Source organism: Leptonychotes weddellii, chromosome 1 (assembly GCF_054177405.1).
Source record: "Leptonychotes weddellii isolate Sample4059 chromosome 1, ASM5417740v2, whole genome shotgun sequence".
NCBI lineage: Eukaryota > Metazoa > Chordata > Mammalia > Carnivora > Phocidae > Leptonychotes > Leptonychotes weddellii.
Genome location: NC_138369.1, coordinates 32,434,490 through 32,450,947, shown reverse-complemented (window position 1 = coordinate 32,450,947; position 16,458 = coordinate 32,434,490). Strand labels below are relative to the sequence as shown.

The window sequence follows — 16,458 nt, the reverse complement described above, 5'->3', positions numbered from 1 at the left end:
TTTCAGTTGATTAGAAGCATCTACTTAGAGAAGTAAAGCTAGCCAGGCGTCCCCTGTGGTGTTCTGGATTTCAGATGCCTGCTTGCTCCCTGTTTTGTCTGAAGCTCTTCTAAGAATTCTTCTTTTCCTCACAGCTGAATCTGGTATCAAGTGTCACACTCTCCAAGTCTGCATCTGAGGCTTCTCCACAGAGCTTACCTCACACTCCGACGACCCCAACCGCCCCCATCACTCCTGTCACCCAAGGCCCCTCCGTCATCACCACCACCAGCATGCATACGGTGGGACCCATCCGCAGGCGGTACTCAGACAAATACAACGTGCCCATTTCTTCAGGTAAATACTCCATTTTCGCCTCATGTAGAACTGTAATATGCAATTCTTGTAGACCAGCCTCTTTTTAAAAAGTGATAATTAATAGGACAATGATTCTTATTTAGCAGATATTGCGCAGAACCAAGAATTTTATAAGAACGCAGAAGTTAGACCACCATTTACATATGCATCTTTAATTAGGCAGGTAAGTAAATAACACAGTATGTGAAATTCTATCAAAAGGTATATGTGTACATGGGTATATTATATTGATGAAGTAGATTTAAAACCGTTTAGTATGCAAGCATGCTAAAACCTTTTCTATAAGGTTTTTTAAAACTGCAATATATAACATAATTGCTTTTGATTAAGTATTACAATACGATGTGATTATTAGGAAATTCATTTCACACAACAGTGAAAATGAGCCTGTTTAAAGATGGCAAGTCAATTATCACAAGCTACAGTAATCTCTGATCCCTAGAATTAATCTGAGCTCTAAATAATTACTGAGCTTTAATCAGCTAGTGAAATGTTTTGCATTTCTCTTTGATTCTGCTTTATGAATGACTAATAAATTAATATTTCTGTACGGAAACAGAAATAAAAACTCAAAACAATTAGATAACTCCATTTTGAATTTTGCTATTGAACTGTTAAATACAACCATTAATCTTAGATCATTTCGTGAAACCTTTCTTGGGCTTTAGCTCTGAATCCTGGTTATTTTATATTTTCAAGAAACTGTATAATGACGATTTTGCTGATTTGGTCATAAATTATCTTCTTTTGTTACTTTTGCTTCATAGGCCATTCTCGAATCTCCAGAAAAGCAGCTAACACTAAATGAAATCTATAACTGGTTCACAAGAATGTTTGCTTACTTTCGACGCAATGCGGCCACATGGAAGGTAAACTTTCTCGCAGGCCTGTTAGGCTTGGGTCTTACTTACCATTTATAAAAGAGTTTGTTGTTGAAAAAATGCAGGTGTTTTAAGTTACATGTGTATTGTTTTGATACACTCAAAAAGTCAGATTTATGGGAGTATTTTATTGAGAGAAGAGTACTGTTGGGGTTAGAATGCCGGGATAGAAGGCTCCCATTACATTGGCATCAGATTTTGGATGGACCAGCCAGTAAAGTCCTTTCTGTCCGGTTGCAATATGTAGGGAAAAGGAATGGATGACACTGTCGCCCCGATATTGAGGTTGTCCTCTTACTTACACAAACCTCATGCTTTTCAGTCATCAGCCACCACCAGAATTTGCTGAGATGGAGGGCTAACATTTTTTTAACCGGGAGAAATGATCAGACAGACTTGACATAACTTTCATTGGTTGGATTTAAAAAAAAAAAAAAAAAAAGCTCCTTACCATAATTAGTAAAGAAAGCTGTGTGGTCTCAGGACTAGCACTGTGTATGGCAAGTATCAGAGGGGAGCATCATATATTATTAAGTTTTTGGTTTTAGTTTTGGGCTTTTGGGGGGGGGGTTTTTGTTTTTTTACATCACTCTATCCATCAGAGATTCATAGAAAATCTGGAAAAGGAAATTATCCAACTTCACTGTAACACCATTTACACCATTTGCTATAAAATGGATCAAATCCCTCAGCTCCACATGGGATGCCCTAACAAGGCTTGAGGATCACGTGATATACCTCATTTCCAGTTCAGCAGTGGGTTCATAGATTCTTTTAGTATTTCTTCCACTGCATTGAATGAAGCCCTCACAAATTTTTGGATTTTACCGCTTTTACTTTCTTGGTTTAAATATTCTTGCTATAGAAGAGAGCAGGTCCAACCTGACAATTTTTTTTTCATGCTTTTCTCCTATCTAGAATTCTTATAATCCCCAAATTCCACACCATGTAAAATGCAAATATCTTAGGATATTTTTACATGTCATTATTATAAATATGATAGGGATTTATTATAGGATGCAAAGGAAATTTGCTCTGCTACTTTTTAAATTTTAGATAGGAAAAAAACAAAAACAGAAAATACATTGCCTCTTTTATGTTCTTGATAAATTAGCATTTTAAAAGAAAATGAATATAACCGTAGAATTAATTTATCAACCTCACACAGCCATGAATATCTATTATGGCTCAAAGTATCCTTTTTTATTTCCATTAAGACACATGGGTGCTGAAGGGAACCTATGTTCAAAACCTTACCCGCTTCTCCTCAGCCTCCCTTAGGAGATAAAATGCAAAGTATCTTTAGCTATGAATGCCTTTCAAAATGTAGGAACTATAAGCATGAAGCAGACATTTTCTTCAAATTGCCTTTTATAAATAGAAAATGATCAAATTTAAAAATAATTACTGGCTGTGAATATGATATTTAAGCTCAGATCTACAGCTTTAACTTTTTCATTTTTGCAAACTGCAGGAAAAAGTGCCATCAATATAAACAATCCTAGATCAAGTACCAAATGACTCATAAATACATATAATTTTCTCTACGTGTCCTTATTTCTGTTGTAATCCTAAACAAAAGATGAAGTGCCCAATTTAAGTCATGGCTGAAAAGGGCTTACTCACGTTTTTGGGCAACTCTTTGATTTCTGGATGCTTTTGCTTAGATGTACAGTCTTGGAAAATAAAACTTAAGTTTGACTTTCTATCTTTACTTACATGGCCACACGCTTCAGACAGATCTATAGTAGTCCTTCTGGCAGACATGGTTTCTTTAGATCTTCTGCAGTTCTAAATGTTTCGATGCTTATTCTAAAGTATTAGACAGTGATAAGGTTGAGGGGAAATGTTGATTTCTTTCCCCACTATGTCTTCCATACATATACATGATCTGTCTGTAGTTTTTTAAAAGACAATTTGGGTTTATTTATCTTAACCTCCTAAGTATTGTTCTAGGAGGTAAGAGTAGACCCTTCGCATCCCTGTGCCATGCACTGGTACAGCATAAAAAAGAAAATGCTTATTGAAAGAGCAGACTACAACCTATACATGAAGAAATTTGTCCTACCAAGTATAAATATAACATGACAAACGTTTTCAGAGATTTTTCTTTTGTTTTTATGCCAACCTGTCCAACCTGTTTGAATCAGGGGTGTCCTTTCACGGTCATCTGGATGTTTTCAACCTACCCCAATTATGCTGACATAGCTCAAAAACTCTGAGAATTTATCCTGTGGATTCTCCTTGCGAGTAGTGGATAACTTAGCTATGTAATAAAACATGTCTCGTTATCTCCTTAAATATTCCACATCGAAAAAGAAAAATCAGCACTATCTCGTCTGACTCCTCAGAGTCACCAGTGGTGATTATCTAAAAGTGGAAACAGCACTCAGTATCTTGAGAGCGGAAATACTTGCAGGCAGCCCAAGGGGTGGGTTGCCCCACGCTTGAGCGATGGCAGCATCATTGGAATGGAGTGGAGGATATGCTACATGGCATATGGGAAATGGGATGTATGCATCCGCTGTTCAGGCCACAGTAGTCACCTGCTTATGCCCTGTAAGAAGAAAGGTTTGAGTCAATGGCATGGGTCTTTTTGTAATGTCCTCATGTCTAATTTGGAGTCTCGATCAGCAAGTTCAACCACGGAGGCTAAAGAAGTGAAGCCATGTTTGTTCCAGACCCCAGCATGGGTCGTGGATTTTTCTGAAAATCAAAGCAAAGAGGAGATGTTAAGGCTCCTCACCTTTGAGTTGAGATCCTCCTTTTTGGTGGACTATGGATGTCCAGGGTCTCCGTTTAAGAATGATCTTAGAAATGACATTTAACCATAAAAAAGAAACATGGAGGCGGGGGATAGAAATGTGTGTCTTTAGGAACCATCAGCGGCAGGAGTATCATCTTTTTGCCATTGAGAGTTCTACTCAGGTGTTTCTTTGACATTTTTTGTTAATTAAGGTAATTGCCCATAGTAAGGGCCAAGGTTTGTATATATTTGGGAAGGTAAGACATAGCTTGATGATGGATACCGATGTACTGGGGATCATTGCATTCCCTCATCCAGTCAGCTGCAGGAGGTGATGCTCTCAGTGGTAAAACCCAATTTAGATAAATCTGACAAAACGCGTAGAAGGTATTAAAGCCAAAACTTTCAAAAAAAGAACAAGAACAAAATGTATTTAACAGTATTATCATCTTGCATGTTTTTTTAAAATACCCTTTTATATGGGAGATAAGTCTAAAGGGGACAGTTTTATGCTCTACATGTTTATTTTGAAGTCATATTAACAATATTTTCAGATTTTTACTGTGACCCCTATTTTGGGCTTATATGCATATTAACTATTTCTTCTGGTTCTCTACTACCAGAGACTAGATGTAAGTGCCGGAGTATAATTAATTGATAATTTTGTTTTTTGTTTTTTGTTTATTTTTACATTTGGAAAAGGCATCCTTAACCTCAAGAAGGTCATCCACGGGGGTGGTTAGCTACAGCTTTTGGGGATGGTTTGACAAATGTGGACTGTGAGGCTGAATTTACTGCTGTTTTTGGAGTCTTTTCTTATAGAAAATGTAAATGTTCTCTCTTTTATACTTGCTGCAGAATGCAGTGCGTCATAATCTTAGTCTTCACAAGTGTTTTGTGCGAGTAGAAAACGTTAAAGGGGCAGTATGGACAGTGGATGAAGTAGAATTCCAAAAACGAAGGCCACAAAAGATCAGTGGGTACGTCCACCATGTTTGAACTTCTTAGCCTAGCTTGGATTGTGCTAACAAGTGTCAAGTAGAGGCTTTTGGCTGCTAGACGGTGTTAGACCAACGAACCGGTTTCACGTTGTCTCAGTTAAGGGAAGCAAAAAAGCATTTCATCCCTCCTGTTTTGTATACCCACCAGTCCCCCTGCCCTGCTTGCCGGTCTTTGTTGCATCCCACGCTAGTAGCTTTAGGTGGCAATGCATATTAACCCTCACAAACCATTTGCTTATGCTTATTGCATTTTATTTTCTTTTTCCTGTTCCCTGTATTGGATGTCTGTTCTGCCCACCCCCCCCAACCCCGTCTCCTTTTGTTGCCACTCCATCTCCTTTGCCGCTGCTCCTATCCCAGGGTGCCATTCGCACCAACCTCTCACTGCATAAGTGCTTTATCAGAGTAGAGGATGAGTTTGGGTCCTTTTGGACAGTTGATGATGAAGAGTTTAAACGTGGCCGCCATATTCAACGAGGCCGTCCTCGCAAATACTGCCCCGATGAAAACTTTGACGAGCTTGTCACACAGTAAGAGCCTTTACTTGCTTTTGTTTTGTTTTTTCTGCTGTTGCTTTGGCTTTGCATGGTTGACTCATCCCATGTAGTTTTGCATCTCACCAAGTAGCAGGTACCACGGCTTTTCTGCAATGGAACTAAATTGTGTGATTCGTACATGTATTTCTCTTGTTTCTCTTTGGAACACCAGTGCCTTGAATAATGCTTTTTTGACGTCTTTAATGCACATATTGGTCATATTTTGATTCAGCAGCTTATGGGGACCCTTTAAGAGTAAAGCACATACACTTCCTTTAAAGGCCAATGATCAATCTGGGTGACTTCCTACTTGGAAGCCTCTCCTTCCTAGAGATTTTTTTCGAATGGTATCTTGTCTTCGTTGGATTAGTTCATGGACACAGCATCCAGTATTCTTACAACCTCCCAGATTTGGCTCTGCAAGAAAGATCTCAGCCCAACCTCCCTGCCTTCCTTGGGAACAACCCTTTCCTGTCACCTCCCTTCTCCCCATCTTCTTTTAGCACTAAATGTGCCTCAGAGGGGGATCTCCTTTAAGAGGCATCCTGCCTTTACCTCCTACGGTCATTCCGGAGTTAATATCATGGAGACGATTCTCTAGCTAACAACTCCCAGGAAACCCTGCTGTCAGCTCACTGACTGACTTCCCCTCACCCCCCAGAGCTTCTGCCTTCCTGTTGGACTCACGGCAGCTACTAAAAATGTGCGGAGAGGTCAAGATGTTGTGTGAGGGGAAGAAAAAAAAAAAAAGCATCAGTGGAGGGGAGTGCCCAGGGCTGGTCTAACTGAAGCCCGAATTTTACACCCAGTTTCCTTGAAGAGCAAAGTCCTACCCCAGGGTATCCACACACACCAGCCCCGTAAAGCCGGGGGGGCTGTGGCGAAAACCTACCTTTCCTTTGGTTTTGTTAATGGGGGACATTTCTGATTTGGAAGGGAGACCAGCAAGCTTAAGATAAAACTTGGCTCGGAACTCAGGGGCTGATTGCGTTTAACTTTGAGTTTTTATCTTTTTCTTATGCAGTAACCCTTCCCTTATTAAAAACATGCAGAGCAGCCACGCCTATTGTACACCCCTCAATGCAGCTTTACAGGTAAGATTAATGGTCGTCCCGAATATGCAGCGGAGGCACATGTCTCCCCCGCTCACTTCAAAATATATTAGCCTCGCTCTAATTAGATATTAAATTTTAATTCCGTTAAACTTTTTTCTTAAGTGCACAAAGCATCGTACTCCCTGGAGGCAAACACATCGGGCTGCTTCAGCATTAGTGGGATGCTTAGCATTTTGAATATTGTGGCAAAAAAATTAAAAGTTCACTTATTAATATTTATCAGCAGTATCATAATTTCCATCCTCTTATTTCAGAATTTCACTTGAGGCAAAAATACCACAAGTGTAATTACTCTAGCACAGCTATTAATGTGCTGGATGATAGGCCACTGTATCACATGACCTTCTATTGTTCACGGGTTTAAAGAGAAAGCAGAGCTTTTTGTCTGTTTTAGCATCTTTAGTCCTTTGCCGGGGTGGGGGGGGCGGGGATCCAGGTTTGGTTCACTTGGTAAAAGTAAACTGTTTTTGTTTAAACTAGAGGGGTGTTGAAGAACACTCTTTAGGTTTCCAGCAGATTGCTCAAGATTACATAAGCAGCATACAGAATGTTTGTTTCCTACTGACAAACCAAGCACTCATTACATAACCAGCATTACCGGGGGATGAAGACACTAGTTTTGAGCAGGAGTGAGTTTACCACCCAGATACAAGTTACCAAGGCAGCCAGCCGAGCCTTTTATTTATCCCATTTCTCAGTGGTCCCAGTTTGAGTTTGCCCCTGCCTAGATTGTTCTAGAAGACAGGCCAAGGGAATCTTGCTACCTTGAAAAAGACATATTCTGTACACATATGATCCCAGGCCATCCCAGACCTTTACAGCATGGGTTCTTGCTGGGGGCTTTATCGCTCCAAAATGGGTATATAGTACAATGTCTTGTGCCCCTCCAAAGGGCCATAACCCACAGAAACATTTACAGACAAACAGGAGTGTCTTCAAAACGCTCCTTAAGGGGTCAGGGAAGAGAATGAAAAATGGTTGAGCTACTTGACATTATGGGAACAGAGTGGGTGAAGAGGCAGGAGATCAGGACGGGCACATGGTTCTCACTACTCCTAGAACAAATATTTATTGAGCACCTAACCTGCACCCTACACAGTTTCCCAGATCACTCAGCACAGCCTCCTGGCTCCCAACAATAGATGATACACCTTTAACGCAGTTTCCGTGCAGAGGCAAATGCACTGAACTTAGCTTTTCAGTAATTATATTTATTTATTTTTAGCCTGTACCAACTTTAATAGGAGGAACTACTTTCTGAGTTTCTGATAATTACTTGTAGTTTACACAGTAACTTTAGAAAAGCAAATGAGAGCACGCTTAGATGCCGCCACTGTAAATACCATTCATTAGTAACTTATTTTCCCTGGAGTCTTGTGAAGTGTGAATTTAAAGGCTGCTCTATCTGGAAGAGTATTAAGATGACAAGCACATTTTACATTCATGAGGCGGAAAGGAAAAAAAAGCAGTGATCCTCTGGATTCTCTTAACTATGTGACTGACTGATTTAAATTAGTATGCCTTATCATGACAAAACTGTTCATGTTTCTTCTGGAAAACATTTGTTTTTGGCATCCTACCTCCCCCTTCTCGTTTCCAGGGGTAGCCCAAAACAAGCCTGTAGTTTTCCAAGAACACTTTATGTGCATAATGAGGTGAGGTGAATAAACTGATATAAATTCATGATTGGAGGAATGGATCTTTTTCCTCTCGTCGAGGACTTTGGATCATGTAACTTTCTCTGCTGTGCAAATTAAATCAGGATTCTACCAGCAGGCTTTCCTTCCCATTATTGCCCATTTCCATTTTTCAAGACAAGTAAAAATAATAGTGGAACAACATCTTAAAAAGATTACTAGAGCAACATAATGCATGATATACAATATATAAAATAGGACAGCAGAATCCACTACAGAAATAAAACATTGGACGTGAGACAGATTGCATTATGCTCTGAAAAAGTGAAGTAACTAAGGGTAACCGTAAAGCTTCTTATTTATAGACTGCCTTTCCCCCGAGGATCTTAGCATGGTTCGTGTTCCAGGAGCAGCGGTACTTATGGACTGAGGCATCTTAGTTTTTTAGTTTTTGGGGGGGTTGTTTTGTTTTGTTTTTTTGGGCAGAGGTGCCAGTTTGATAGGAAACCACATACTGTACACAGGACCATTTATATCATGAAGTCCGTTATAAAAATCATACCCCACCTGCTCCTCCGTAGACATCAACTACAAAAACAAAAAAAAAACCCACTTTGTTAATGTTTCTAGCCTTGGGTGGGTTGCTTTGATCACTCACTCAACAAAGAAGGTGCAAGAGGCTCTGTGGCCTATCAGGCACCATCCTCCTCTTAAAGGGACCAGGCTGGTTTTCCACTTTCCTTCTTTCTGGTCTCTCTCACCACCGAGGGATCAACAGAAGTGCTTGCCTTTTGGATGCCTTTCACCACCGTGGCTGTTGGGCCTCAGCCCATGTTTTAACGACCTTCACCTAGAACACTTCGAGAGCCAAGGAGAACACATCATCCTAAGAAGGTTGCTCTGTCCGTAAGGGTGACCATCTTATGCCATAGAACACCTTCTTACAAACATTTCAGTTTTGTCTTTACCTCTCCATTTTTGACTGGAGAAGCTGCTTAAAAAAAAAAAAAAAAAACCATGCTGTAGAGATGGCCTCACTTGGGCCACGTTCTGACTGTGTCATGGTGACATGAGAGCAGAACTTCCATGACTGGGAGAGGCATGACCACTGAGTTGTCTCAAATGAAGGCCGTTAAGATGCTTGTCCAGCTGCAGTTTGCAAAAAAAAAAAAAAAAAATTAAAAAAATAATCTGGCAACCGTTCTTGCTTTTTGCTCTGCCAAAAAAAGAAAAAATGCTTTATTGCGATTATAAGAGATCTGTTGGAAAAAAAGTACTTGATGCAAATTATTTAACAAACTGTAGGAGAGCGAAGGAATGTTCAGATTTACTGTTCATCAAAATGAGTTCACCACATTTGGAAATAAAAACAGGATTTTTTTTTCCCACTTTTTAAAAGCAGGCAGTTATATAAATCCAGAAGTGGAGGGAAGGGAAATCTGTGGGCTTGCGCAGAGCCTGTCTTTGAAATCGTCCGCTGGCCAATGCTGTGTTAAGTGGAGACCCGTCCAGGGAGCGAGGCTGCAGTTGTCCTCATAGGCACATTCCCTGCAGCCCGCTCTGTCTTCATTTTTGGCTCTTTCTTTCTCTCTAGAGCCAGGATTTCTAGAATACTTCGGACGCTTGTATGACTGGCCAATTGAAGTCACCAAGCCAGATTGTCTTGTGATTGTACTTTCTCCTCATTAGGATGGAAAACCAGGCATATTGTAGTCTGCAAGAGGACAGTTTTGATAAATCTTGGTCTAATTACACTGCCAGTTTTTAAAAGTCTGTCCTCTTCAATAAAATGAAAAGTTACTGGGCCCTAATCTCTACCCAATGAAACAATATGGATACTTTAGTCCAAAGCTGTATTTAATGACTGTCTGCATTTGAGACTGGGTGGTCATTTTATTCAAACACAGGAGGATGAGAAGTGAACAGTATCCCACCACAGACTTCAGGATTTCCTCTTTTCTCCATTTCCACTCTTTTGGGCTGGCACTCATGTAGAGTGACAGATTTTTTTTTTTCCTTCAGTCCTAAAATTCCAGGTTGACCAGTCTGAGTCTGAAAGATTGAGATAACTGTGGGGTAACATCACACAAACTACACTAAACAGATTCAGAAATCATTAAAACCGACAGAATGGTGGCAGATAAAAATGGACTCCAATTCTATAATCTCTTCCTTTTCTATAGGATCTAAGAGGTAAATGTTTATGGAAGTTCTCATAAGTTTGAGCTGTGAGGCCAGAATAATTGGATCAAATCTTTAATATCCAATACTGGAGTCATCAAAGTGGATAAAGAAATGAAAATTCCATCATATTTCCCTGTGATCTGGAAATATTCAGTTCCTCCTGAAAGAAGGCATCAGACAGAAAGCTCATTTTAGATAGCCCTGTCTAAACCACGTGACTCTACCCAGCAGGGCTAAATTGAGTCCTCCCTCCCCACCAGCACTTTGGTCCCAGCTAGCTCTTGGAAACCAAGCATGGGACATGTGTCGCAAGTCTGCCTTTTAAAGCAAAATCCTTCTCCCCGTTAGAAACTTGTATTGGCCAGCCCTACTAAGAACCTAAGCAGAAGATTGTTGACTACACCCGTAATTAACGGCTTCCCTGTCTGGGCTTACCCTACGTCCTCATATATTTTCTCTTCGTTGCTAACAGGCTTCAATGGCTGAGAATAGTATACCTCTATACACTACCGCTTCGATGGGAAATCCCACTCTGGGCAACTTAGCCAGCGCAATACGGGAAGAACTGAACGGGGCAATGGAACATACCAACAGCAACGAGAGTGACAGCAGTCCGGGCAGATCCCCTATGCAAGCCGTGTGAGTACTGTCCACCCAGAAGGTCTCTGCGTGCAGGTCCCAGTCTCCCGCTTCGGTGTGCACACAAGCCCTTCTCAAGCTGCTCTTGATACCTTTTCTGTCATTTCTGCTTTCCTAGAATCTTGGTAAAAGTTCGTGCTTCTGGAAATGTTTAGCTTGGTTAGCACGTAAAAGGACCATTTACTAACTTTCCCATAAAAGCAATCGGCTTCATGCAGCCCTACAAGTGCTCCGAGCAATAACACGGGTGACTCATTTGCTTTTTTTCCCTCTGCTTGGCATCTCAGGCCATCCTTTAAGCCACATTACCTTTTCCTCCTAAAATCGGCATGTGTCTCTGTCAGTTTGTTCAACTTGCGGGCACGCCGAACCTAGCAGGGGGAAAAAGAATGCTTGTTTACTTGGCCGTGTGATAGTCTGAACCGCAAACACAACGCTGAAGTGTTATGACCAGGCGTTAATGATGGCACAAATGAAAGGCGGCATGATTTATAGATTGCTCTTAAAATATCAAAAGGAAAATTAATAGGAGCATTATAGCAGCAGACGGCAGTCTAATGAGCACCATATAACCGAATGAAGTGATGGGCGATGGTTGTCCCTGCTGCGTGTGAATGGGTTGAATGGCACTAGGACCGGTCCAACGACAGGAGAGGTGTGATGCCTGGCAGCCGGCGCACACCCTCCCTCCCCCCGTGGGTGTGTGGGGGGAGGTGCGTGGCTGCAGAAGAGCCCCAACTGGGGCAACCCCCTCTCTGCCAGGGAAAGTTTAAAAGAGAAAAGAAGCCACATTGTTCCAGATGCTTGGATTTGTGGGGGATGCTCTAGAGGGACAGTCTCTCCCTTGGAGCAAGTATCTGGTCCACCGTTGCCCAATTTAAAGGAAGAAACCAATCCAATGTTTGCAGCACTGGCCGTTCCTAGAATAGGCCACTTGTCTACACACTCCTTCTGAATTACTTGACCAACACCTTATTTTAAGATAATTTGAGTGATGGGAATGGAAATACGACCTGTAGCCACGAGGGCCAGAAAGAATTGGCATCAAAGGACAAGGAAAAGAAAAATGCTCTCGGTCAGGGTAATGAGTGGGTTGGGGGCAATCTGAAATTTGATCATTTAGCATTTGAGTTTCATGCCCAAAGTGTTTTGAAAAGGATCTTAAAAGATTGGAAATAATCATTTTTAATTTATGTGAATAGTCTCTTTATTTACTACACAACATTTTAAGAATGTGTTTGTCTTTGACACTGATACTGCTATGTATCATCTTTTTGAAAGCAGTCTGGTGTTTCTGACTTGACTGTAGTCACACTCGGGTTCATTTTTAAATCATTGTCATGACAGGAGTGTTTACTCAGATATTAAGGAAGTTCAGACCAAATATAAATTGGTATATAAGCACCTTCAAGAAATGCTCATTAAAGCAAGTATTTCTGAAGTTATTCAATGGGAGAGACTATTTCTCATCATCTTTATGAACTCCAAGGGTTAGCTGATGTCTATTCCTACTATTTAGTGCAAAGCATTACTGAAAAGAGAAAGATACTTGGATAAAAACTTCAGGCAACAGTTAAGAATGACGCTAATTTTGCTGTACAAGATAAAGCCACAAAGTTAATTTGTTTAACAACTTTGAATTAACCCCGGTGTTACCAGAAACCACATTTCGCAAGCAGTCAGCATAATTTTTAACGAAATGAAGGTTACGGTTGTGTTTTGTTTGTAACGAAATGAAGGTTTCGGTTGTTTTTTGTTTGGGTTTGTTTTGGTTTTGTTAAGGAAACCCGACGTAAAGATGTCAAAATGCACTGTTGTTCAGACCTCCCCGCTTTACACTGTTTGCTAAATATAATTATATGTCAACAGCGTAGTCCCTGTGCCCGCTCTCAGTGTCACAGACTGTTACTCTTTTTGACCCTGTATTTCCATTAAGTGAATTCTGTAATGACATAGTTTTCCTTCTTGGGCAATATGCATTACCCTGCTATGATGCAAATTGTTTCTTAACTGTTCTAGTCTATTGGAATAAATCAAGCCGTAAACTTTATGGCATGGCTTAAAGAACCTTGTTAGTTCGGCAGCCCAGCTACTATCTAGCATTGAAACAGCGCTCCTCCTTCTCACCCTTTCTGTGCTGCTTCAGGACTACCACATTTTGTTTCTCTTCGGAAACACTAGAAAGTAGCCACATAATTATGGCTTTGGGGCATTATACTTTTATCCTGATAGGAGCTAACGGAGCTACAAAGCATAATACTCCATGCTGTGCACACACCCTCCGAACACAATGCCCCTAAACACCAGTCAGCTTTAGTTAAAAACTCTCGTGTTCCCAGAGTGGCTAGACAAAGGAATTACTCAGATGTAAGGAGGGAAATGTGTGGTTTTGCAGTTATTCATTGGGAACCGTTGGGGAAGTAGGAGTTGGGGGGGAAAGGTGGGGCAGGGGACAACGTGCAGGATGGTGCATCGTGCAGTTCCGATTTCTGGGAGACACACGAATGTGTGTGAAGCATCGTATCTTAAATAGTTTGCATCTTACCTGAGATGTATCGTGCTTGGAAATCCATTCTCTTTTATTCTCTGAAGCACCGCAGGCGTGTGTGACTGCATTTGCCACGCTCGGGGGGATCTGCTGGGATCAAGGAATGTTATGCAGCTGGATTTCGATTCTCTGGAGTTCTAAGAAGCCTTAATGTCTAAGTCAGTTGGGTTGTCAGGTTGTCACACAGATCTCGTCAGTTAGTATTTGTTGGGGACCCACTCTGCATTAGGCACTGGGGTGAGCCAGCATGCGTGATAGGGTCCTAACCTGGGTCTTGGGGAGGGTAAATAATCTTACTCAAGTGCAGCTGCAACTTTCCAGGGAAAACAAAACCTTCTCTAACGTGAACATTGTATCTGGTTTGTTTTTGTTTGTGCCTAGCAAAACATTTGTCAGAGTGGAAAATTATAAAGCAAGAACTTCATTAAGAATGTTCCATTTCTTCTCCATCCTCCCACCCCCTATAGCCTTATATCATCTCATGTCATCAAATTCAGGTTTCTAAACCTGAAAAGATTAATAATTCTGATTGTTTAAAGAAGTGAAAGTAGGAAAATGTTGATCAGGGAAACCACATTTGAACTTCAGTACAGGGCTAAGTAACACATGGATACATTTCTAGCCAAATGTGATCAGCAGAGAAGGGGGGCGGTAAATTTATGAAGTAGCACTGCTCAATAGTGAAAATATGAAATTCAAACAGGAAGAAATGTTCACCACTGTCAGTAATCCAAGAAGAACAATTTAAGGTAACCTGAGCTTACCAGATACCTGGTAAACAACAAAATATTTTTTAAAATGTAACACTTGGGGCTGATGAAGTTGAGTCTAAATTGATATCGCCCCTTTGGAAATTAATACTATTAATAAATCTTAAGAACCATGAAGATGTTTTTGGCCTTTGCTCCCAGAATTTCATTCTTAGAAATTTATCCTGAGGAGGTAAATCAACAGAAATAGGAAGATTAATGGATAAAAGTGGTGGCTGTATTATTCAAAGAGCAAAAGAAGGAAAAAAAAGACAATCACAAAATGCCCAATATTAAGGGACTGCAGAGTCCACACAAGGTATCTCATATACCCATAAAAATTACAACTGAAAAAGTTGACAAACTAATATTTGTTATGTATACGTTATGTAAAAATATGATGCCACACAGGAGAGGATAGGCAAAAACAAAAAAACCTACCTTAATTTTGGGCTTACGGGTGATTTTTTTTAAAAGGCATAATCATCAATACACTTAATTATTCCCAAAAGAATATAGGGGCTCCTACCAGGGCTGGCTTCGGAGGCATGGTTAGAAGTTTCAGTGCTTCTGCCGTTTCCATTTTGAAATTCTGACTGATTTTTGAACCGCATCTTCACTTTTCACTGGGGCTCTGCAAGTTACATAGCCAGTCCTGTGTCTTCCTGTAGAAACACAGAGAAATAGGGCCATGAAAAAACTGAAAAAAGGATGGAGCACAACCAGGAAAATGCACTGGACTACAACTTCGAGACATTTCGTTTTGCGACTAGTTTGAGGAAGATGGGCACAATTTTTTAAAAGCTCTTTCTCCTGACATCTACCCCCAGACACACTCTGGGCTGTGCTAATTTTAGAGTCAATTGGTTTTCTGAAGGTTCACCTCGTCAAGGGCAGTCCAAAGCACTCCTGTTTGTTTTTAAATGGTTCAAGTGGCCTTTGGGGGTTTGCATACATCAATTATTTAGGAAATCAGCCATCCCCAGTACCACCTCTTATTACTAATACTTGATAACGTCAATTAAAAAATCCTCCCTTCTGCAGCCAGTGCCAGCGATGGGACCATTTTAACTTGAATGGTTCTTTTCCATATCAAAAGGCTTGCAACAGAAAGTAATTTGTATTTGCAAAGGATCAGTTGTAAATATGATTTACGAACAACATTTCTCAGTTGTTATCGGAGTGGTTTCGCGTGATCCCCCGCAGTCCCCTTTGGGTGAACCGTGTGCTGGGCCATAATGAGGAAGTTGGCAGATCGCGTCACAGGCTGCGGCGTCCTGGTGGCCGCTACCAGCCAGCCCTCTTGTTTTGCCTTGTTTACAGCTGACAGCGTTATTATTCTGATCGGGGCTCTGCTTTCTTATCATATTGTTGTGTTGGGCGAGCCTTTTCCTCTCCGTTTGTGTTTCCTGGCAGGGCTTTTCTTGCCTTATTGACAGTTTGTAAAAATATGCATTAATTTGGAGTTTCAAGCATGTATCATGGTGTCTCTTTGCTGTGTTTGCTTGAAGTTGATTAATGATAGAACCTCGCTTGGGGTCGGTCTCTGGAGAGTTCTTTCCCAGGTTCTGCATGTTAACTAGCAAAGCAGAACACACAGCAAGCCATGATTAGCCCAGCCTCCCGCGCTCAGTGGTCCCCACAAACCACCATTGTGTTACAGATTCTTATTTCACGTAATGATTTGAAGACTCGGATTCCTCTCCCCGGGAAGCCACTGCGGGGCCTGTTATCTGGTGCTCAAAGTGTGGTCCTCCTCGGACCAGAGGCATTGCCTGGGAGCTTGCTAGGGATGCAGAGTCTCGGGCCCCACCCCAGACCTGCTGAGTCCCACGCGGCTATTTAACAAGAGCCCAGGGTGACTTGAGTGCACAGGACGGCGAGAGACACACCCCGGGGAAGAGAGGCTGCTTCGGGCCAGAGGTCACCCTAGAGCAGCTCTGCCCAAAGGAACCTTCTGCCGTGACAGAAATTTGTCATCTCTGTGCGGCCCCATTGTAACGGAGAAACTCCGTTTGAAATTGCATTAAGTTTTCATTTAAAGGGTCACACGTGGCTAGTGCCT

The 16,458-nt window shown here is 41.2% G+C and overlaps 1 protein-coding gene across 9 annotated transcripts in view; it reads left to right on the top strand.

Annotated features, from left to right (window-relative positions):
- The window catches only part of FOXP1 (forkhead box P1), a 167,484-nt gene that overhangs the window by 146,102 nt on the left and 4,924 nt on the right, over positions 1-16,458 (top strand). For 7 of the 9 annotated variants that reach the window (XM_081820691.1, XM_081820709.1, XM_081820683.1 and 4 more), the window contains 6 exons: positions 135-336; positions 441-520; positions 1,125-1,226; positions 4,843-4,964; positions 6,546-6,615; positions 10,930-11,096. In XM_081820691.1, the coding sequence (XP_081676817.1) occupies positions 135-336; positions 441-520; positions 1,125-1,226; positions 4,843-4,964; positions 6,546-6,615; positions 10,930-11,096 (743 nt within the window). The remainder of the gene's footprint in view (positions 1-134; positions 337-440; positions 521-1,124; positions 1,227-4,842; positions 4,965-6,545; positions 6,616-10,929; positions 11,097-16,458) is intronic. The other 2 variants (XM_081820708.1, XM_081820700.1) reach the window with 1 other exon arrangement.